This window comes from Platalea leucorodia (assembly GCF_965183815.1).
Source record: "Platalea leucorodia genome assembly, chromosome: 8".
NCBI classification, from domain to species: domain Eukaryota; kingdom Metazoa; phylum Chordata; class Aves; order Pelecaniformes; family Threskiornithidae; genus Platalea; species Platalea leucorodia.
Window position 1 is genome coordinate 17,593,431 of NC_138830.1, and position 23,304 is coordinate 17,616,734.

Sequence of the window (23,304 nt, forward strand, 5' to 3'; positions counted from 1 at the left end):
CTAAATGAATGCAACTGTTTAGAAAATCCTCCATACAGAGCTTCATCTCTAAGCCTCATCTCCAGATGGAAGACATCAGACTGCAGGGATCATGTTCTTAGTATGCAAGAACTTAAAATATTCAAAACACTTTAAAAATTCTAAATTTTTAATGCTTAAAATACCAATCATTTTCCAGCAATCCAAGCTGCTTTCTGAAATCCAATGCCAAGCTCAGTACATTTTCTTTGACAATGAACATAAAAGACCTACAGTACTGAAAGCAACAGAACCACAAAGATCTAAAATGTTGCTTAATTAGTGTTTGGGAGGCTTAGGGCTATTTTGTATCTATCTGATGCATTTAATGTTTCAACAACAAAAAAGGCATACCTACTTGGTGTTACTCGTGTTCTGGGCAGTAACTGAGCAGCAGTGAATAACAACCCTGAAACTCTCAAAAATGCTTTAGTGCATGGTCTTCCCTTTGGTGGCGTTATTTCCCATTCAGGAATACTCTTGATGGCTGTACTCAGGGGTGGGACACAGGAGATGACTTTTGACAACCGCAGCAGTTTCTTTCTGTGGGACAACATTCATTCTGTCCACAAGGTTTCCTATTGTTGAGCTCTTGATATACTTTCAGCTCTATTTATGAAGGGTTACACCAGGAAGGGAACTACGGGGTGGTTTATGACGAGATTGCTGCTGCAGATTTGGTACCTACTGTGATTTGTGTCACCCATTTGCGCCTCAGCCATAAAGCTGCACTTTTTATCAAGAATATTTGTGAATATATAACTGCTCTGAAGACATATGGCCAATAAATAATTCAAAGTTATCTACCTTCCCTGCAGTTTTCTTATACACCTACCACCTTTTAATGTTTAGTTGGCCTGGAAACAATATTCTTTATGGCACTTCTAGTATAAAAATGTTTACTGACTGGCAGTAGACTATCGATTTCCAGTATGATACCTTGAAAATAAACTGTTTCCCCCCCCGGTCTCCATCTGCTTTGCCTTCCCATCTGCTATCAGCCCAAAGAAGCCTTGTTTTGCATTTTGAGTCCCTAAAAATGTCCATGTTCAATTATTGATAACAGTATCATAACAATGTGATTTAATTCATTATTCCTTTTTCTCTCCCTCTCCCCCATCCCTTTGTTTTCTTTTCAGCTCTATATCCATTTACAGTCCTAAGGAGAACCCTAATGCGTTTGATGCTGCTGCTTTCTTCCAGTCAGTGGGAAATTTCCTGGGGATCTTTGCTGGATCATTTGCTATGGGATCCTCGTATGCAGTTGTCACAGCTTTAATATCCTTTATAGTTTGTTTTCAGAGAAAAAAATATATATAAGTTGGAAAAAATGTGTGATATCTGAGACTGACCATCTTTAGTTTGAGCCCAAACCTTTTTACTGTTGATTCAAGACTTTGCAAACAGTGAAATCATAAATTGACAGGAATTTTCACTTGTCAGAATCTACAAAGAACTTAACATGCATATTTCTTTTTAACATTAGGCAAGACTCCGGTCTTTATTTTACTATCTGTAAGTAATGACATTTTTAGGAAAGTGTTTTGAGGTATTTTGAGGTTAAAACATGAATTTATGAACTACAGACTAGCAGCATTTATACAAAAATACAAGGCAAACACTAGACTACAAATCAAGTCAGTCAGTTTACCTAAACTAGAAATAAAAGGCATATCTGTTGCCCTGCATTTTTTCTTGTGTTTTACATTTCTTCATGTAAAATACTGTTGTAGAAAGAGCAGCGATTTTCATCTTTCTTGCATTGATGAAAATGTAAACAAATGCCAGTTTGTTTACAAAACTGAACGAAATTACTTTCTTTTCCCATTTTCTGGGAAAAGAATATAAAATGTAACCAATTAGGCATTAGTTCAAAAACCACACAAGTATGGGAAATAGCCGACTTGTAGAATTTACCTGTTTAAAACCTGTGCTGGATTTTTGCTCTTTGTTTAGGATAATTTAGAAGCTGTGCAGTTTTTCCAGAATTCAACTTGTATAGGTCAGTATGGGAGGGGAGCTTTCTTTCTTTCATCCTTTATCAGGTTGGGGGCAATTTTAGCTTACAAAACAGTTGGTTTTTTTATTCTTCCTTAGTAATCTTTTAGCACTTGACAAAATTTACAAAGCTGTGTGAGTTCCCTATGTTGGAGACAGGTCTGTTTTTCCTCCTGTCCTGGAGTGCCTTCTTATCAGCAGAAGCTGCTGGTCTTACAGGTAAGTGTTGCATTTTATTGAATAAAAGCAGTTTTATAATATGCCTCTAGTGTGGGAAAATAGCATGGTTTTGGGGGGTATGGCATCATATATAAAGCTTCTGAAAGCCAGTTGCTATATTGGAGATGGTTTCATCTTTAAGAATAAATCTGTAGAGACACTGAATAGTTCTTCCAGACAAAGACTTATTAGATCAGGCTAAAGTCCTCAGTCCTTCCCTACCTTCCCTACATTGTCCCATCCCTATTAGTCCCACTATTTTCTGCCCAGCTATAGGACCAAAGATGACAGTAAGTATGAGGAAGCAAATATACAGTACCATGTGACTGTCAGAGACTGTGTGCTCCTCTGCATGCACTGCATGTCCTCGTCCCTCCTCCTTTTTCCCAACTATCAATGACTAAACAGAGGACAGGGACATCCTCAGCATTGCCAGTGGGTTGCAGCCACCTCTGGATTTAAAAAAAAAAATTAATCTTGTTCAGTGCGCCTCCATAAACACCTTTTGCAACAGGAGAGGTACAGTCATGTCCCAGTGACAGGTAGAAAGATGTGTGATCTGATTGGGTTTTTGTTAACTCTGAGAAAGAAATTCTGCAATCGCAGTCAAGTATGTACTCAGGGACTGCTTTCTACAACATAAAGAGTCCACAGAAGTTTGGGCAAAAACTGTAAATGAGTATAGTTTACATAGACAGCAACCTACTATGCAGTGTGATTTGAAAGAGCAAAGTTTGTAAGAGCCTGGTCATTTTAGTGTTCTTGATGCTGTCCCCTCTGAAATCTAGTGCTCTAATTAATGTCAGGGAAAGTCAGGGGAAGAAAACTGCTTAATGGAGTGTCAGTGCAGCCCACTGTTTTGTTTGCAAAATCATTCAAAGCCTTTTGAAGTCAACAGTTATATTTCTACTGACTTCTATGGAGCCAGCATGTTACTTTTTTAATATTAGCCACACAATCAAACTATTTCAGAATGGGTATTAACATCTGCATCTTCTCACATCTTTGCCTTATTAAATATACAATTTTGCATCCTGCTTACTGCCAAAATCTTAAGGCCAATTAATAAAGAGCAGCACATGAACTGAACAAACGGGTGGTGTTCTATCACATGGAGAAAATCAGATACCAGCTGGAATAAAAGTCCATTTTGTGTCTCTAAGCTTAATGGCTTTTAAAAATGTGACATGATTACTACATAAAAATGGATGCAAGAAGGATGATTGATAATCACTTGCCTCCTACTGGAGGTAATGATTTCCTAATCCAATGACTCCAAGGAAAGACTGTTTTAAAATACATTCCTAGCTGAGAACAAGGCTGCTACGTTCCAGCAAATGCACGACTGATAAGTTATACATTATGCCCAAAATGTGGATTTGTAAGGGAAACACTAATATCTTTCAAAGCCTCAGGTGCTGCACCAAAGGTAATTTCCATTTCTTGGGTGTAGGAACAGACTGTATGTCCAGACAAAAAATAATTGGCAGATGTCTTTTTTGCATACTGCAAATGTGATGACAGTCAGCACAGTCTCTCCTGGTACTCACTCTGAAGAGTGTTTCATTTCTCTTTTCTTTTGCAATATATAAAATATCTGAAATAAAAGACTTAATTATTGAACACCACAGAGGTTTTTACAGTAGCCATGGTAAGGAACTTTAAATGAACAGAGAGAGAGACAGAGGAAGAAAGTGGAACCAAAGTTCCAATTTAAGGGAAAAAATAGAAAATTATTGGGAAATTTAGCTGTTTCTTATAAATAAAGGAATTGATATAGGCATGTAAAAGAGAATTGCTCTGTCAACACACAAATTCCAAGGAAAACATACCAAGCCCTTTTAGGTCTGTCACTAGCCTTTTTTTTCATGGGTGTGTTCCGAGTTTCAGGTGGAAATTATTTAATCACACTGTTGTGAGGAGGCAAAGTTTAGTTTTGAAATTTTTATCAGTTGAGTCTTTGTCATTTAGTTTCTGTGAAAGGCTTTTGTCCAAAGCTGTTAGGATGGAAAAAACTCATGGAGCCTTTCTTGTAGCTTCAGAAGTTCAAAGCTGTGTTTTGTAAATGCATTGACTTTATTAGTACTGTGCTAACATTACACTTTAGAGTGGATATTTTTAGTTGCCTGGTTTAACCAGTTTTGATGGTGCTTTCATCTTCTCTCAGTCTCATCTGAAGCAGCTCCAACTCCTCTCCTTTCATAACATGACTTTAAACTTCCAATTCAGCAGAATTACTGTATTGGTTAAAAAATTTTCAGCTGACTTAGGTTCTGTTGGAGGTATAGATTTCAGAGGTGGCTCTGATTTCTCATATCCAGGCTAAGGAAATCTGTGTAAAATGCAGTTATTGCATGCAGTCTCCTACGTGGGCATGTTATGTACGAAGCACCTGCTGCAGAAGGTGCGGGGAGCCCAGAGGAAAGCCCGTCATCCTTCAGAACACACTCAGCTCTTAATCCATGCTCTCTCACTTGCAGTCTTTTCCAGCTTATTTACTTTGCGGTCTTGTCTTCCTTAATGCATACATCATCTGGTTTTACAGTCAAGTGTGTCTATCCTCAAAAGCAATCATTAGAATTAAGAGAGCATCATAACCATGCAATGACACTGCTGGACCACTCCATTCAATGAACTAAATTCCTGGTTTGAAGTCTTTGACTTCAGTGGACTTACTTCAAAAATTAACTCAATCCATTGTACATTTACGCCTATATTCATCCTCATTTTCCTTGGATATTGTGTTTCCTCTGTTCATTCCTTCTAAATGAACTTCAAAGGATTAACACTAGACTAGCTACAGTATTTCTCAGTAGCTATTAAGTAATGTAATTGCAAAATAATTTTATTCTTATAATGCTTTCCACACTAGTTTTTCAGTCACTAAGAGCCTTTTGAAGTCCAATATTGAAGCATGTCATAATTTATAAATAATGGGCTACACTTTTTTGTGTAGGTATAGTAGGTGGTAGAGCTCACTTGTTTTACTTGCGGATTTTTCAAATAAAATGTGAATGGAGAGTAGCACAGGTCAACATTTTATAAAATATTTTATTCCTGTACCTCAAGATATCCCATGATATATAACACACAATATATGGGCCTGACCTGGTTGAAAAATGGATCTGATCAAACCAGCAAATCAAAATAAAAATCTAGGATGACTACACAATTATTGTTATACTGATAACTGTAAATTATAAATTAATGTTATGGTTATTAATCTTACAGCTATATCATCAAGCTGTGACATATGCATGATAAATTGATTCTTATACAGTGGAATCTAATTTGTGTGCACTTTGTGATTTGCCCCAAAGTATATCATTCCTGACTGCTGAGCAAAGGTGTAATAACAGAGTACTATAGTGAGGTCAGTGTTTATATAGTTGCTTTCATTTTCAAGCTTCATTACAAAATATTTACTAGTAGGCTATGAAAAAAAACATAAATAATTTAAATTAAACACTTCTCAAAATAAATGAGAAAAGTACATCTTGCATTTATTAATTGCTTGTTCTCTTGCTTCATAATTAACAAAATTTGCTAATTTTTAACTGATCACCCAGTCATTAGTCTGTGAAAGATTCCATGATGTACATGGGCATTTATGTTCACCTCAGTTAGAACCTCTCTATCTACAGCTGTTTGAACTTAAGTAGATAGTAAAATAAAGAGATTAATATACCTGCAAAAATGCACTCAAGTATATCCATGTGAATTTATTTGCGTTTATGTATTCAGTTAATGCATACTTCAAAGTCATATAGAATTTATCTCTGTAAAAGCATCAAAAATATGACCAACCGCCTCTGATTTTACACGCCAAAGACCTGTGCTATGAAGCTAAGAAAGACAATAGATCTTGAAGGAAAAAATGTTGGAGGGGATCATCTTTGTTCCTTTACTGTTTTTCAAAGCCCAGCCCAAAATGATTTTTTTCTGATCATTATCAAGGAGATAGCTTGTGATAATAAATTACTGCTGCTTCCTCACCCTCAGCAATTCTTGTCTGAACATTTCGTGATATGTCTGACACCTGCCTTCTTATTCAGGGGCTCACAGGAGAGCACAGTCTACTTAGTGAGAAAGCTTTTCCTCCAAAAATAAATAAGCAGCTTATTACGACTGATGTACTCAGGACGAGTCCAAAGATCTGGTCTCTCACTGGGGCAGTTTTGTGCTACCTTTGTATTTAGGACATAGCAAGAACAAATGTCACCAACTTCTATTTTCCTTAGTACTGCTGACAAAGTGCAGTTATTCTCGTGGCTGTTCACTGTTCCCATCTGCTTGCTGTAATTCGTCTTGGATCCATCATCTACCTCATCATTTTTTTTTTTTAATGTTGTGACCAGTTCTTCTTCTTGTATCACTCTCAGAAGGGATCTATCAAAACATTTCTGTCTGCATTTGTGAGAATGATGCAGGTTGGTACCTGATTGGCTTTAGTTCACTGGGCTGACATTATTCCATAAAACGAAGTTATTCTGGGCATTAAATTGTCAACTTTGTGGTTTTCTTTCTTTTATGCGTAAGCAATGTGCCATGTTGCATCATACAGAGAAGCAGATAGACTCCTCCAGTAACGAGGGAAAACAGATAGTTTGGCTTCTAGGTCAAAAGGAAACAGACCTCAACTCTCTTAAGCTGTAGTTCTGCCACTTCTAGGAGGAAAGGATGAAAGTTGGGACTAATTAGTAAAGCAGGCTCTTCATAGATAAGAAGATGACATTTGCACTGCTGTGCAGAGACAGATGACAACTGGGCAGGTTTGCCACAAATTACTAATCCATTACTTCCCACGGGACTTCAGAGATGGCTCTAGATCATCCAGAGATGATGGTATTCTAAGATGGGGAATGTCAGGTGGATCCTGTACTTTAGAGGACGCTCCAGACATATTTTGCTGACATATAAGCTAGACCCAATACTCTGTGCAGTTTCAGTTATCCCATTCTCTCTTTCAACAGCATCACTTGACCAGACTGTGCAATCACTTGAGTCAGTGCTTGGGTCTGGCTAACTTAGGTCCTGTTGTAGGTATAGCCTTTTAAGACAGTAAGGGAAGATGAGAAAGGTGTTTGCTTTTAGAGAAAAGTACATATTCTAGCACAGCATTAGGCTGAGATTGATGATCAGTTGCATAAAATGAGGATAGTGGAGTCTTATTGCTAGTGAATAGGTTCAGCATAAACAGGGTAAGCACTCAGCGTGTCTAGAATAAAACCTGATGTGCCTCACCGTAGGAGTTCCAATATAAATTGAATGCAGCAATTGCTTTGGGGTTACAAAAGTACAACACTGAAGCTCAGGTCTCACTTGAAGCAGCCAGGTGCAATACCAATGATCATGCCTCAGATGAGGGCCTAAAAAATTCCCTCAGCTCTGTCTTTCATTGCTTTCTGTCACTTCAACATAAAATCAACCTCAGACAACTCCAGAGATGAAAGCTTCATAAACAAAGCACCAGCTTTGGTTCTGCACTGGTGCAGATCTGGTGAAAGAAGCCTTGAATCTTTGCTTCAGTATCAAAAAAATTATTAGTCACACTTCATATCCTCAGTGAAAACAGACTGAACAGGGATATTGTTGCTACTGGTTTTATAACCCTATTACTGCAACAATTTGATGCAGAAGACAGTGCCTTGTTTCCTGCCACTCACACATTCAGTCTGCACTGGGATGTGCCCAGTAAGCGCTGTGGAGATATTCTGGCATAAATATGACTGCAAAGCAAATGTTATCTGGTTTAAATAATTTCTCTGTTACCCAGTCCTCATTGTTCTCTTTTTCCCACATTTCACTGCCTTTGATGAAAGACCAGTTCCTGTTGCTTGTTGTACTGTGGGATCTGCAGTACATTGTGCATCATTAGAGAGGCATCCCTGAAGCTCTGGAATGCTTCGAAGCTGGGAGTAAAACCAGTCAGTTACCTATAGGTCTTTTCAAATGAAGTTATACATTTTATCCACTCCCTTGTTTCCCCAGAAGAAAGAGGTTTGGCTTTTTTTTCTAAATTCCCTTTTTTACCAATAAAAGACCTGACAGCCGGAGACATAATGTCAGTTTTATTGTCTCAGTTTAGCAAATTCTGAAGTTTAAATTGTGGACAGTCACTTCCAGGTTTGCATTAAAAGCACACTATGCATGCTGCCCTTCTCTGACAAAAGGCAGACTTTTTTCCAGTTTTTCTCTTAGCACCAGATATTGAAAAGCAAGTGTGCATTTCCTTTTGCCTATTTATGAAATGATCCAAAAAAAGATTTTTGTCTTTCAGTGACAATATAGGAAATATTTTTAGATTAACACTTATAAATTAACACTCACACTATAATGTTAATATTCACACGATCAACAAAATATTTTTAAAGATATAAGTTACTCCTTTATCCTATATTATCTTTTGATATTACTAGCTTTTGTCCTAGCAACAATTTCAACTACGAGTATTTGGCAAAACTAATGTAAGAGTAAATTCTCTAATTGTAAAAGCAGCTAACAAGCTATCACTTTTTCTCTGTTATGTAAGGAGAAAAAAATCAAATAAAATGGTAGGCTTCTATTTCTAATAAAACCTCTTCAAAGAGGCTGAACTGCAGCTGACACTTTACTAGTGACTATCAACATTTTACTGTGAGGTTTCTCATTTTTTATATTAAGTGAAAAATTTCAGTAACTGTATTTGTAGACACAAGCGGCTGTATTGCACTTAACAACTGACCACCCATTTCAACTCAAAACATTCCCTGTTTTCTTTAGGTTAGCATTTTGTTCAGCAATCGTAGCACTAAGTATCTCAGTAATTGCTAAATTTGCCACTTAAAAATGAAACAAATGTAACGGCACTGAAAAAGTGAGCTGAGTCTCCAACACCCCAAAAGTAAAGCACTGAGCACTAAGGACTGGTAAAAGGACCATCTCACTTTATCTGCCTCCCTGCATCTAATAAATACTTTCTGTTTACAATTCCAGTATTATCATGGTCTTATCTGTTTCCCTGTGAAAGAAAGCCTGCAAAAATTTAACAACCTAATTTATGTGCCATACACAGCTCATACAGTATTTTACTACCCAGCTAACTTCAAAATCCAGCTTTAATAGTCTTACAAAGAAATCCAGATTGCTTTTTCCTTCTCACTAAAAAGTTCTATGCTTGCCTCTTTAGGTACTTCTCTTTCCTTTGTAGTTGCATTAACATGTAATTGGTCATTACTCTTAAGTAATCATTTTTATGGAAATGCATTACAAACAATTTTCACCAAGTTTTTTTATTAAGCATTCATTACAAGAGGCATGGCTAGTACGTATTAAGCCTTCAGTTGTAGCAATTGAACTATTCCACTGCATTCCCCCAGTCTTCCCTGGAAACAGGGTATCTAGTTGCTACACTTGCATAATTGCATGGTTCAGATCATTTATTCCTATTGTAAAATCAGACTTAGGCCATTTTATTCCTCATGTCACTCTCTCAGTTCTTTCACTACCCATAATTAACAGTTTCTTAGCAGTCAAAAAACATTTTATAATCATACTTGAATTTAATAGTCAATTTTAAAAATGCAAGACAGCACGATGATGATTCATGTAAAAGAAAGTGAATCAGAAACTCTTATCTCCATTTCTGTTACTGAGCCTGCAGCTAGTGATACTTAGCAACATTACTGATTGGCTATATTTTTTAACTGAAATTTCATTGTTTGAGCATCCCGTTGCATATTATTAATGCCTTGAGAATTTTTAAACTCCCCAAATCAGTTCTGCACAATCAAATACAGGTACTGAGAAAAAAGACTTAGACTCATTTAAGAGAACAATTAGACCTCACAAAAACATGAACTTCCTGGAATGTATTTAGGCAGTGACAATCTCACTAGTACCCACATTATTTACTGCAAATAGAAGTCTTAGTGTAGTTAGGGGGAAAAAAAAAAAAAGAAGAAAAAAAAAAACCACAGACATAAGAAAATAAATATTAAAAAACAAAGACACAGCAGCTAAAGCTCAGTGGAATCTCTCTTGGCTGCAGAGACTGTGTTCTGTAGAAGTAGTACAGGTAAATTTACAATATAAAGAGAACCCAGAAGCAACAAAAATGTCTACAGTGGTTTGTGGGGGAAAAAAATGATTTGCTTTCTCATTTTCTTTCGGATGGCAGTTATCCCTTGTGCCAAATTCATCTCAGAAATTTTTACTCCATACTTTTTTCTTCCATCAAAGGCATATTAATGCCAGGCCTCAGTTCTTCCCTGAAACAAGAGAGCCTTACAAGTAAAGAAGGTTGAATTTTGTTGAACAACATTTTCACAGTTAGCAATCCAAAGAGAGTCAGAAACTTGAGAAAGACACACTAAGGTAATAATTACTTTCACAGGTATGTGGCAATGTGCTGTTCCCCCACGCACACACTCCTCCAAATGAAATAGTTTCAGCATTGTCTAAATTTTTACTTTACCATGTTTCCTCATCTATACCTTGCTTTAGGGAAGGAGGATATTTCACTTACCACCAGGGCCCTCTTGCTGCTAAAATTCAAACGTTCAGAGGTTTGGATAAGCCTATTAAAGAACCTATCGAGGCACCAGCACTTTTAGCTGATGCTTGTTCAGTACATTACTGTCCATTTTTTCCTGTGACTGTGAAGCCTGGCCTGCTTCTATTAATCCTTTTGAAGTAGCAGATTGTTTTATATTGGGTTTGCTGTGCTAAAGCCTGCAGCACTGTAGATCCTGCTCCCTTAGTGAGCCTCTTCTTGCCAGCCTTTGTAAATTCAGGAGAGTCACCATCCTGGAGAAGCTGGAAGAAGCCTTATTCACTTTCAAGTCCAGGACTGAAGGTACAGGCTGGGATTATTTTGCTTGCAGTAGAACTGGTTTATATGTTTCAGTTCATGGTATTTTAACCCAATAAATGCCTAGAAAGCTACTGCAGTCACATTGCAAGGATGGATAATTCCTAAACCTGGACAGGTATCTTTTTGCCTGCTTTGTTGCCTCAGTGTGTTTCCTTGGATTCATCAGTGTCATTTCAGTACGTCAGCAACCTATGAGCTAAAAAGTACCCCAACAATTTGCAGAGCAGCCCATGAGGAAGCAGAACTAAAATGCTAATTAGAGCACGTTGTAGCTCTTAGACAGGAGGCAGCGCGTAGAAGGGCTGAAAGGCACAAGAACTAAAGCACTGTGGGGTGGATGGTGGAAAACTGCCTGTGTGTGAACCCCGGAGATCACAGGCATGCAGTGATCACACTGCAGGCTGGCTTTGTGCAAAACTAGTTGTTGCTCATGTGATGCGCGTCTAGAAACTGAGCGGAACTTGCATGCTCCGTGTGCTTCGGGAAATGTGTGTGGAGGTTTTCAGGGGAATGATGATTGGAATGGACGTGAACAAGCCCTGAGCTGTTACATAAATAATTATCTATGTAGGCATGCCCCAAGTTTAAGAAAAGCACAGAGCTTTCTTCCTTCATGGGCATTTACATATGGTTACTGGTGGACACTTATTTTTGGTTTTCTATTTTCTCCCTGTGTGGGTTCCTTCTGCCTTATCTGTGTCCAGAGCTGACGAGAAATTACTGTTACAATATTATCAGCTACTTTAATTGTAATACTGCATTACAGTGACATTACTCAATGATTCTAGTGAGTTAGGACCAGGGCCAGGGAGGAAGTATTCAAACTAAGAAATATCTCTATAATACAAATTTATTATTATTCCTGACAAACCTGCTGCCCTGCTCCTCAAGACCTTCCACAGGCTGGGAAGTATAATTACGGCCACATGACTACGGTCACTGACCTCGTCATTCTGGGCAATGCAGCTTGCACCTGCCAGAGCATCATTTTTAAGCAATATGTTGTTGTCCACCTTGCACATTGTTACACACTGCTTATGATAAGGCTAACAATCAGGCACAGATTGAAATGACTGTCCCCTGTTGCAGTCATTCAATACCAAGTGCTCTCAAACCATTTAAATGTAATAAAATTATTTTTTCTTTTCCTATTCAGTCTCTGCCAAAATTTTCAAATAGTCTGAAGTCCTTCATATTACAATTATGTTAGTCTTGCCTAACTGTCAGTCAGATTATGGTCAGATGTTACCATGTATTAATTCAAACAAATTTTCTACAGTTTTGGGCCAAATACACAACAGTGGAAATGCTACAGATGTGTGATGGACCAAGCAGAAGATTCAAGACCTTCATGATTTTTAGCAAAGAAACAAAATTCTTGTTTGTTTGAAAGATGCTCTTATAAAACATATCTTAAAGTTCTTTTGTTATAAAATTCTGTTAACAGTCTAATTAGCTTTTTTATGCAGCCCTTTGACAAACCTAAGAAAGAAAACAGAAGCAGCTAACTCTGGTTTTTCTTTGAATTTCAGGTATTGTTGCAGTCCTTTTCTGTGGAGTCACACAGGCCCATTATACCTACAGCAATCTGTCACCAGATTCCAAAATGAGAACTAAACAGGTAGGGCATGGAAATAACTGACTTTGTGTCTTCAACTAGTGTAAGGAATAGACAGAGGTACTGGAATGTAGCTGGATGGGATTTCATTAATGCAAAGGTAGAGGCTTATGTCTTCACTAGAGGAAAACTGGAGATTTTGCCAGGAAAACAGTAACAATTCTCTGGATAAGCAAAAAATATAAGAATGTGCTCTTCCCTAGAGACCCGCAATGTCAGTCAACGAGATGAAGGGTAAGGAGATAACAGTTTACACTAGCTTCCATACAAGAATGCTATGAAGTTAAGGAAATCAAAGAACTCTGGTAAATAAGAGAGAAGTGGTCTGAGAGATTGGATCCATGTGGATTTTTGCAAAGGGACTGTATAAACTGCAGTCTGGCCCACAGACTTGAGCAATGACATCGTTTCATTTCTGCCTCATTAAAAATCTGACATAATTAGAAAGACAGTGATTTTTTTCCATTGTGTTGTTCAGAGTTTAGAGAAATTTGGTCATCTGGTTTTTGTTTGAACAGGTGACTAGCACAATTGTAATTATTTTTTAAAACTTGGGGCTGTTCTCAGTACCAGATATATGGCGTTGCAATGTTCAAAATACTTTCCAGCACAAGGAGTAATTTTAGACTACCTCGCCACTACCTAGATCCTGTGAGAAGTCATTTAAATGCAGTTTTCTTCCCTTTTAATGTTGACTCTTATGTCCCAAGAACCCCAGGTTGTAGAAAATCTATCTCCTAGAACAAAATGGAAACATATAGTCCAAGACTATATTTTTCATGATGCAATCTGGTACCTTTTTCAGGATTCCTCTGTTTTAAGCATCAGAAATTTTACGTAGAAAATTTCATCATTTCTTGCACATCTCAATTTAATCAAAAATCCAATTTTCTATCAAAAACAGTTTGATGGAAAAAATACTGACAGTGTCAGTTCAACTGTCAGACTCTCTCAGATTTTAAATCAGAGAAAAGTTTCTGATCAGTACTTCCAGAATAAAATGTTCGCTATTGAACAGGATAAGTCTTTTCAATTGCATTTCTTCATACCAGCAGAGGATGATGTTTTCGAGAAGTATTCCAGCAGAGAAGAGAACCTTTCTCTGGTAACTGTATCAAAAGGGAATAACATTTATATCTACTATAGAATTCTTTCCATTTTGCAGAAATACTGAATTGCATATGCCATTACTACCCTTGCATATAACTGTTACGATTTGAACACAAGGCTTTTTCAGGGATTCATCCATATGATTTAGTGATGCATAGCCTCAGAGACAGAAAGAGAAAAAGAAAGGCCATGGTATTTTTAATTACATATGAATGTTTTCAACTACAGAATTCACTAACATTTAGTTTAAATGCATACTGGTTTTGTCCATGTTTACTCTTTCATTCCCTCTCATTCAACAGTGCAAAACAAAATAGTGAAAATAAACTGAATCTACCCTTGAACACACAGAAAAGGGATTATGTGTTTCTCTATGGTGCTGAGTTTTATGCACCCCTTCTATTCTGTTTTCTCTTCCCCCATAAGCTCTTAATCCTCAGCCTCCCTTACGATATGGTTCAAAAATTGTTGTTAAATTCCTTTGAATTCTTCTAATTTATTTTCTAATCCAAAGATTACCCTCTCATATGTAGCTGTTTTCAGCGAGACCTGCATGCCTCTCTCTTTCTCTCTCCCCAAGAATTCTCTTCCAGAGAATTTACTAAGCCACACACTTGGCATTCTCATAATCATATATGGCTTCAGTGCATTTTAAATGAATATTGTTGCTCAGACAGATGGCTTCACTCCCAATCTAAGTCATTTTTATTGCTCATTACTGGCCAAAAGCAAGGGCTTTTCAGTTCATTTATAGAATTATTCCAAGGCAGTCTTTCTCTTTTGTTACAATATGATAGACCTTTCAGTAAGGACTGGTGAACTGTAATGCACACTGACAAAACAGTGAGTTAAGGCTAAAGCTAACAAAAAACATGGAAATTAGATTTAAAACTGTAAATCAGATTGTGAAATTGTGTTAGCTGTTTTTAAACAAATGCTTTTTCTCTACTGCTTTGCATAATTTTCTTTACATTTTTTACTAACTGTTAAAAGTTCATAGCTTGATGGTAAAATTCAGTATACAATGATAGAGGTGGTGTTTCTGGCCATGATGCCGAGTTCTGCATTTCTCATAATACCTCATCATTTGCTGTAAAAGAATACATAAGAAAAAAAAAAAAGGCTGGTATGATTTTCTTCAGATATTGATATAAAATGAAAACTTATCTACAGTTCTTAAATGAGAATTTAAGAACCTCTATTAAGAATGCCTGTTTAAAGATGCCACATATCCTTTGTTATCCAGTCAATCACTGTTTAACATTCTATGAAAGACAAAATATTAGATTTCAAGCGTCTGAAGCTTACAGAATCTGAAAGTGTAAAGTAACACAAATCTTGTCACAAACAATGGATTATTTTAACACATAAGAAAAGGGAGATAACAAAGATTTAGTGAAAATGCAGGCTTTAGAGAGTTTTCATTCAATCCCATAATCCCAGTTCTCACTAAGTATTTATAAACATTCTCTCTGTGTTTTTTTATTGTTTGTTTTTAACATCAATGATGGTTTATGGCAGTATTTTTAAGTTATCATCATTGGCCTGACTATGGTCATGGTGATTTTAACATTAAAATTGGCACTGCCATCCGTGGCAACAAGGCTAGGTCAAACAGAGTGCTCCCGAGTTTCATACATTTAAAGTTTAATTTATCCAATACATCTTTAGTGAAGGAGAAGATGAAACTGCTAGGACCTGATCGAAAGCTATTTGATTCTGTGAAGCTTTCTCTAGAATTATTTAGAGCTGCTAGTATAACCTCACATTATGCTGCAGGCAAACAACAGTTGCTTCTAAATCTTGGGACGTTATAGTTCAGATTTTACATTAGGTTCTTCTGATGTACCGTTCGGTTGGGTTGATTTGCTCAGCTACAAGTAAATCCATGGCTGGGCAGGGTGTTGCTAGATAAATAGAAATTACTGGTTTGTTGAAAGTGGACAGACTGTAAACCCCTACACACCAGCTCTAGAAAGGGATGCGTGGACAATGCTGTGTTTTCTACAGAAGAGATGTTCCTTGCTATTTTTTTCTCTCTGCTCTCTATCAGTTTCACTCAAATGCCAAGCTAAGACCAGCACAGTTTCCTAGTGGTGGAGTATTAAGAGAAGCTTCTCACTTTCTCTAATGGCTATAAATGTTATCCATCATATTTATGAGTTATAGCATTTTCTGGGTATGTTCTTTTAACTCCAGGGAACAGCCACAACAAAGAGACCAGGGAACAAGGCAATACCTCTCTTTGGTTAATTGTGCAAGGGTATGGAGAATTCTGCTTTCAGACAAAATACAGTACCAGCAAGTTATAAATTCTGGAAAGGGAATTCTGAAATGCATCTCCTATGGAAGTAGAGCCAAGGAATTACTAGAAGGCACAGGAAAGCATGTCCAGCCAGCAAGGGGTTATGTCACATGCTGCCCTGCCCATCTCCATTCATTCCACGAGTCTAACCCTTCTTTGCATAGTCACCTCTGAAATAGTTGTGTCTAACAAGCTCGTGAAGTTTGCTTTCTCAAATCAGATGTAATAGCCTTCCTAACCACATTACTAGTTAAACAGCTACTCACATTTTTTGCTGGTTCTGATAGCAAACCCATTAGAGAACACCTGCCTTATAGACAAAAGCTTCCGGCCTGCTTGTTCAGCTGCACTGTATGCACAAGATGCCACATTAAGATTTCAGCAGCCCTTCACCTCCAAGGTTTTACACAAGCTTGAGAATGGGGTAAAGGTAAAACAAGAGAACTCAGTGCTGCATAACTTCTGAGTGACTTTACCAAAGCATGTAGTCTTACTAGGACTGCTTGAGCAAATTAACTTACACTGAAGGACTGAAAGTTCAGACTGGTCTTTGGGCTTTGCTCACTGATGGGCATAGTGCTGATTGCTTCAAATTTTAATCCCCACACTATGAAGCAGACATGATTATCTCTGATTATTGAAAGTCATCACTTCGCAGAGAAGCAACTAATACCTCCTGGAAATCCCTTGAAAATACATTAAGTTTTCAAAACGTGCTTAGGTCATTTATGATATACATTTTCCAACAATGAAACAGGCTAGGGATCAATCAGCTGATTGCTGGATCATAAATTGAGTTTGGTGTAAAAGTGTTGTGTTTATAAGCATATTAATTTAATGCTAATTAATCATATTAATTGAAACAGGCTGACAAAACAGTCATGAAATATATTTTTTTTTAATTCCTCAAAAACTGTAAATCAAATCATTATAGTCTCTTGACCCTGATATGTCATTGAATAGCCTTGGTACGGACTTTAGACTTGATGCTGTTCCATCTATAATTATAGACTCACTTCTGAAGCAAATCGGAACAGAAGAGTATAACTTAAAAAGTAAAGTACAGCAGTGGAGATGTCCAAATCTACTGAAAGGGGGGGGGAGCGGAATTAATCAAAGGAGTGGTTCCTGAACAGCAATCAGACAGTGTTTAGTAAAAAGAGCATTGTAGGACTAAAGGCAAAGAGGTGGCTGAAGTCAGGTTGTGGCTCGCTATATCCAAATGAAGCACCATCACCATGATCTAGTCATTCTACTGCTTTTCTACTGGCCTAACTACCTTATAAACAAGTTACAAGCAGACCTACACTCAGAATTGAAACAACAGATCTCCTTTCTCTACATACATGATACAACAACTATCTTATAGGATTCTTCCATCAGCTCTTTTTGTAAGAAAAGAAATAATACACTGCAAATTCTGCTCCAGTAGCAGAATGTTTTCTCCCGAGTTTGTTGCCAGGAACTGCAGCTACTGTTTTTATCTTTCTGTGAGAGAAGGGGAGCAGCTGAGTAGAGATGGCTATGTACTAGTACTGCCAAAACTGCATCAGTCTGCTGGTTGCGAGGGGTCCCACTCCAGATACCTAGCTCCGATATTGTATTTGGGAGAAGCAGCCCTCTGAAATCATAGAGAGCAACAGAACAAACAGAAATGGGTTTAGTGCCCCTATCTTAAACCCTCCACAGTCACACAGGACATGTGTGTGTCCTGTAGCTTTGGTCCTGCTATTTGTATGAGTGTTTAAGAGACCAAACAATTAGAGCTGTGCTTACTTCTAAAGCGCACAGCCTATGTTAATTTATCTCTGGTTAATGCCTACTATTTTCTGTTATCAGACACTGGATTCTTTATAGATAATTAGTTTACACTTCTAAGAAGAAAAGGCCACACAAATGTCAGGATATAATGGCTCTTACGATTCAATCTTGACTTTTAAAAAATTCAAGAGTGTTTCCAGACTGAGGAAAACCCTACTTACAGCAAAATGTCCTCGATAATTAGCAAAGCAGCAACCACCACAAAACATAATTCTCATCCTTTTGAAATGAGCAGCCTAATTGGCAGCTGTTGTTGTGATTTGTTCAGGAACTTTACTTAGGAAAAAATGACCTTTAAGGCACTGCAAGAGGTGTTTCCACATAAATGATTGACAGAGAAAAAGACTGAGGGGAAAAAAGTTATCTTTCAAACAAGATTATGACCAGTACCAGATTCTAATCAGTCTTTGCATATGTGCTGTGCAGGAGGAATCTGTTCTTTCAGCATACCACAGTCACAGTGCCTGCAGGAAAATTTCATACTAGAATGTTTTTTTCATTATCTTCTGAGGTATATAGTACCATTGGCTGTCTGGTATAAGACGACATATTTGATGGCTAATACTCTATCTGAGGATAAACTGGAAATTCTTTTTAACTAATACATGGCACTCAGATCTGGTACTCTTCAAAAAGTATACAAGAGGTCCTTGCCTAAAGGATCCAATAAAGTCCAAAGTCTTAGTTAGAATTAAACAGGTTGCATGCATGAAGTACTTTCTTCCATTTAAGTGGAGACTGAGCATCTAAGTTAGCTCTGATGGGCACTATCTTCTTCTCTCTCATGGTTCCCTTTCTGCAGCTGAACAAAAAACCCCTAATTTCCAACCTCCTTGAACCCCTGCAAGTTCAGACTCAAAAGCGATAGACTGGGGCTTCAGACAGTGCTGCTCAGGAAAGAGTCCAGGTGACCAGCTTACAGTGGTCAGTAGAAAGGGCTGAAGAAGCAGCTACTTCTGATAACAAGAATAAGAAAAGAAAATAGCATTTGGGGAGATTTATTTGTATTGGAATATTATTAATACAGTTTTGCCCTTGTTTTAGCCAGTTTTGCTTAAAGTAAACACTGGAAGTGAGTTACGTTAGGGAAAAACCTTGCTCTTGTTTTCTTATGTTTTACCCAGACTTTTTTTTCTTTTTTTTTTTTTTTTTTTTTTTGAGACAAGGCCTATAGCAAAATCTTAGTTTTGCAGCTATTCAAAACGATCAGGGAGGACATAGAAATGCCCCTGTTCTTTTTCTTTCTGAGAGAAGAAAATGATACAGACATAAAAAGGTTGTAAGCACAGAGTTAAAAGAAGAATGGCTTATGCTGCATTTAGCATATAGCTGTTAAGAGTACATACCTGAAATTGTAGGTAGAACTTTCTGCTAACTTTGAGACATCTAACTTATATTGAAAACAACAGTATGCACAGTTTTAGACCCTTCTAAAAGTCCAAAAGCTCACGTCTCTAGATATATCATTATAGCTCTAGACTAAGTGCCCTAAAGAGAAGCAACCCCTCATTCTTGTCCTGCACTTTTGCTTATAACTTCCATGTTTCCCTCCTGAGGCACTAATGAGCTCCAGCTGCGTCACAGGCATGCTGGCCAAGCCGTGTATTCCCGAGCTGGACCGTCATAGCTTGCTAACTCAATGCATCTCTGCAGAGCCACTGGGTCTGTTACGAACAGGCTGCCCTCGTTTATAAATTGCCTTCTTATTTCTAATTGAATATGCACCACATGCATAATGCTTGTAATAATGATTACCTTTAAAATGGATTGCAATTGACAGGAAGTGTACAATGAATTCCAGTTCTCTACACAGCTATTTTCTGTGTTTAGCAGAAAAAGCTGAAGATTGGAAATGTGCCAGATGCATTGTTTGACCAGATGTACCATAAGATCTTATGGAACCCTGTAGAATAGTATAATGCTGTAAAGAAAGCTAAAGCTGCTTACTGTATGGGTTTAACAAGAAGAATCATAACAACACAAGAAAATCTTGATTTCCGCAAAAGGAATTATAGTACCATGTCTTTCAATCTGAATTTCTTAACAAAATCCCTCATTATCTGACTGATGTTCCTGATTACTTAACCATACTAAAAGAATGTTAATCGGCAGTCTCTTTACGTGTGGCTCCCCTTAAATTTATGCGGAAATGCTGTAATTGTTTCCTCTCTTTTAGCTGTGAGCTGCTTGATGGATGGTAAACAGCTAGGAAACATTGCTACAAGTAAACTGGTAACGGTAGACTTTATAACTACAGTATATCAGTAATTAGCTGCATAATTTATGATTTATATCATAAATTAGCTGCTATCCTATCCATAATACTGAATATATTGGGTATCTACATACAGAAATCTCGTTAGAATATTCAGTTCTATCCTTCATTCTTTAATCTCTATTTTTCCTCTGTTTTTGTATACCTGCTTTAGTGATTCCTTAACTGAGAATGTGCAGATTTACTCTGGCCTCATTAGTTCCCATCAAGCATGTGCCCCTTTGTCATCAGCTTTTTGTGAAGAATACCATATTCTAGTATCTTACACACCCCTGAATAAAAATAGTATTTTGGACCTATGAAAAAGAGATCTTCTCTTGAAAACAAAGGAAAACAATTTTCCTTCATTTTGCTTAAGCACAGGAACAGGCAAATACACATGCTCAAATGTAATTCATACCCTGAAGAAACCCAGAACTGTAGTGAAAGCACTATTTCTAGAAAGAAGCCCATCTTTTTGAAAAATGATGTCATTTCTGATGCTGGTAGGCTAAGGAGCATAATGCCATATGCAAACTAGTTACCAAATAGCTTCATTAAAGTTTTTATAATCTGTTTAAACATTAAACATTTTCTTTAAATATTAATAAAGTTCTTTGATTGTTAAGGTTATAGTTTACTCTCTACAGCACAGTAGCAGATGCCAGCAGTTAGCTAACATATACCAATTGGAATTAAAACCTATAGGCTAAAATCTCATTGGCATATGGAGAAATATGTAATGAAATTCCAAAGTGAAACACATGCTGTAGTTTCTTTGAAAGGTGCCCTGAATCACAAATGAGACTCTCACATGTCTTCATTTGTGCAGTGGAGTCAAACTGTATGGCGCTATGTAAGCTCCTGCAGAATCGAAAAGCTGGTTTATACAACTATCCAGATCATGTTATTGTGCTTCTCTCAATCTTCTCACAAGAGGTTTCAAGAATGACCTCTGAAACGTTTCTCCTTACTGTGGGTAGCTAGCACTTATCCCTAGTTTTTAAGTCTGCGTCCCTGTAAATATCCAGCCTTGTACTCCACCTTTGTAAAGCACATCTAGTTTTGTGAAGAGAATTTCCTCTAAGTATGTAGGCTGTCAAATCCAATCCCTTCCTAATTATAGCCACCCTCCTCATCACTGCAACTGCGGAATGCATAGGGAGAAAAAGCAAACAAAAACCAATCTAATCCTGGGCTGTGAATATATTCTTGCATCAACATGTAGCACTGAAACAGAGCAGAGTGCAGTTTAACATCACATAATTAGAGTATATATGGTTACCTTTAGTTTAAATTATATCTTATTCAATTTTGTGTTTTGTAAATGTTGACAGTTACAACATTCCCTTAAACATGTAGTCAGTCACAACTCTCTCATCTGAGAATTTGTGACAGAGTTAAAAAATAAAGGTAGGATTCTTCATTTAAGCCTTTCTTCATTTTTCATGCAGGTAAAGTAATTTCATAGAGTTTTATGTCATGAACCAAAGCCCTTTGACTTTAATGAGATTTGGCTTATGCTATAAATGAAGAGGTTCCAAATATAATGATAAGTAAAAACACTCAGATTCTTTCTTCAAATATAGTTATGTCCTAATAGTAACAATTTTCTCTAACTTCTCTGTCTGAAACACTGACACTTCACATTATTGTGTTAAGGGATTTTAGTACAGGACTTATCGATAAATTCTCCAGTTATGAAACGAACCTCTAGAAAACATCATCTGTTTTGTATTTCTATGCATAGGACATTATACTGCTAAATCGGAATGCAATTAAATTGCAACGCAGTAAAATTATTAAGCACATAGGTTTACATAATTTTTAATGTTGAGGGTATTATTAATAGGTTCTGTTGTTATAACCCTCTATCGCCTTACACTTGCATGAGTATGTATCAATATGTTCATAATTGCTCTGACTGTGGGGACACTGTGTTTGGTAAAGAAATTAAGATAGCTGTTTCTTGCATGGTTAGGTAGGTTACATGGTGGTCTTTATAGGGCATCAAGCATTTTGTCACAAATGTGTGCTGACCTCGCCGAAAGAAGTCCGCATGGTTTCGGAGCTAGCAGCTTTATTGATGTTTTGAGGCCTCTGCTTCCCCTGCAAACGGCAATGCTTTTGCCCTTGCCCAGAGAGTCTTGGGGCAACGGGAGGCCTTAAGGAATCTGAGCTGTTATGTGATTTCTGACATTACCAAACTGCTGCTTACAAAGATCCATTCTTGCAATCTGAAACATGTTATATATATTTCTCCTTTTTAACTTACATGATTCTTGCATGACTGCTGATCCCTCACAATTCTCTTTCTAGGGATATCATCTGCAAAATTCCATATCAGCTAAAAAAATTCACAAAAGCCTTGGTCAAAACTTTTTATAAATATGTAACTAACACTAAAATTCTCGCACAATAAGCTGCAAGAAGAAAATAAATACATGTAAATAAGGCACTATAATAGTCTAAAGCTCTTGCCAGCATCCCATCTTTTTAGTGACTGCACAGCTGTGTTTCCATTACACGATTAATGGATTTTCTACCTTCAAAAGAGACATTTGTACAAAATGGTCGCACAGTGCAAGAAATACTAAACAGCTGACTAGAGCTCATCTCTTTCTCATGGTGCTGTCTGTAGAAATAATTAAGGGCTAAAAAGCCCTTTGTCAAAATCTTCCAGATTAAATGTCTAAATCATGACTAGGATTCAAATAAATGTCCTGTATTTCCACATGTTTTGGTACCTATCTACTTTCATTCACCTAAAATAATGAAAAAAGCATGCAAGTTTGAGCATCTATTTCAAGCTTTTGACTTCTAATTCTGCTTCAGTCGCACTAATCTAGGGGGGCGTTGACCACCCTTTGCCTCCAGTGAACTTGAGAACAGTTCCAAGTGTTTGAGAATTCCAAACAGACGCTCAGCACCCTCAGAAGCACGCACTCATGTGGCGACTAATACTTTTCTTGAAAAAACATTTCTCTGAGGTGCCAGATGATACTTCCCTAGAACACCCACCTTCTGCTTTCCTGCAGATTCTTATCAGGAGTTATATTTAAGGTGCATTTAAGAATGGCTAGATATATCTTTTCACTACAGATACT

At 37.2% G+C, this 23,304-nt stretch overlaps 1 protein-coding gene across 1 annotated transcript in view; it reads left to right on the forward strand.

The window, feature by feature from the left end:
• SLC9A9 (solute carrier family 9 member A9) overlaps positions 1–23,304 on the forward strand; it is a gene marked incomplete at its 5' end in the record, with an annotated part of 210,810 nt that overhangs the window by 83,939 nt on the left and 103,567 nt on the right. Inside the window, 3 exons of the mRNA XM_082319179.1 lie at positions 1,158–1,293; positions 2,127–2,235; positions 12,622–12,710. Coding sequence (XP_082175305.1) covers positions 1,158–1,293; positions 2,127–2,235; positions 12,622–12,710 — 334 coding nt within the window. The remainder of the gene's footprint in view (positions 1–1,157; positions 1,294–2,126; positions 2,236–12,621; positions 12,711–23,304) is intronic.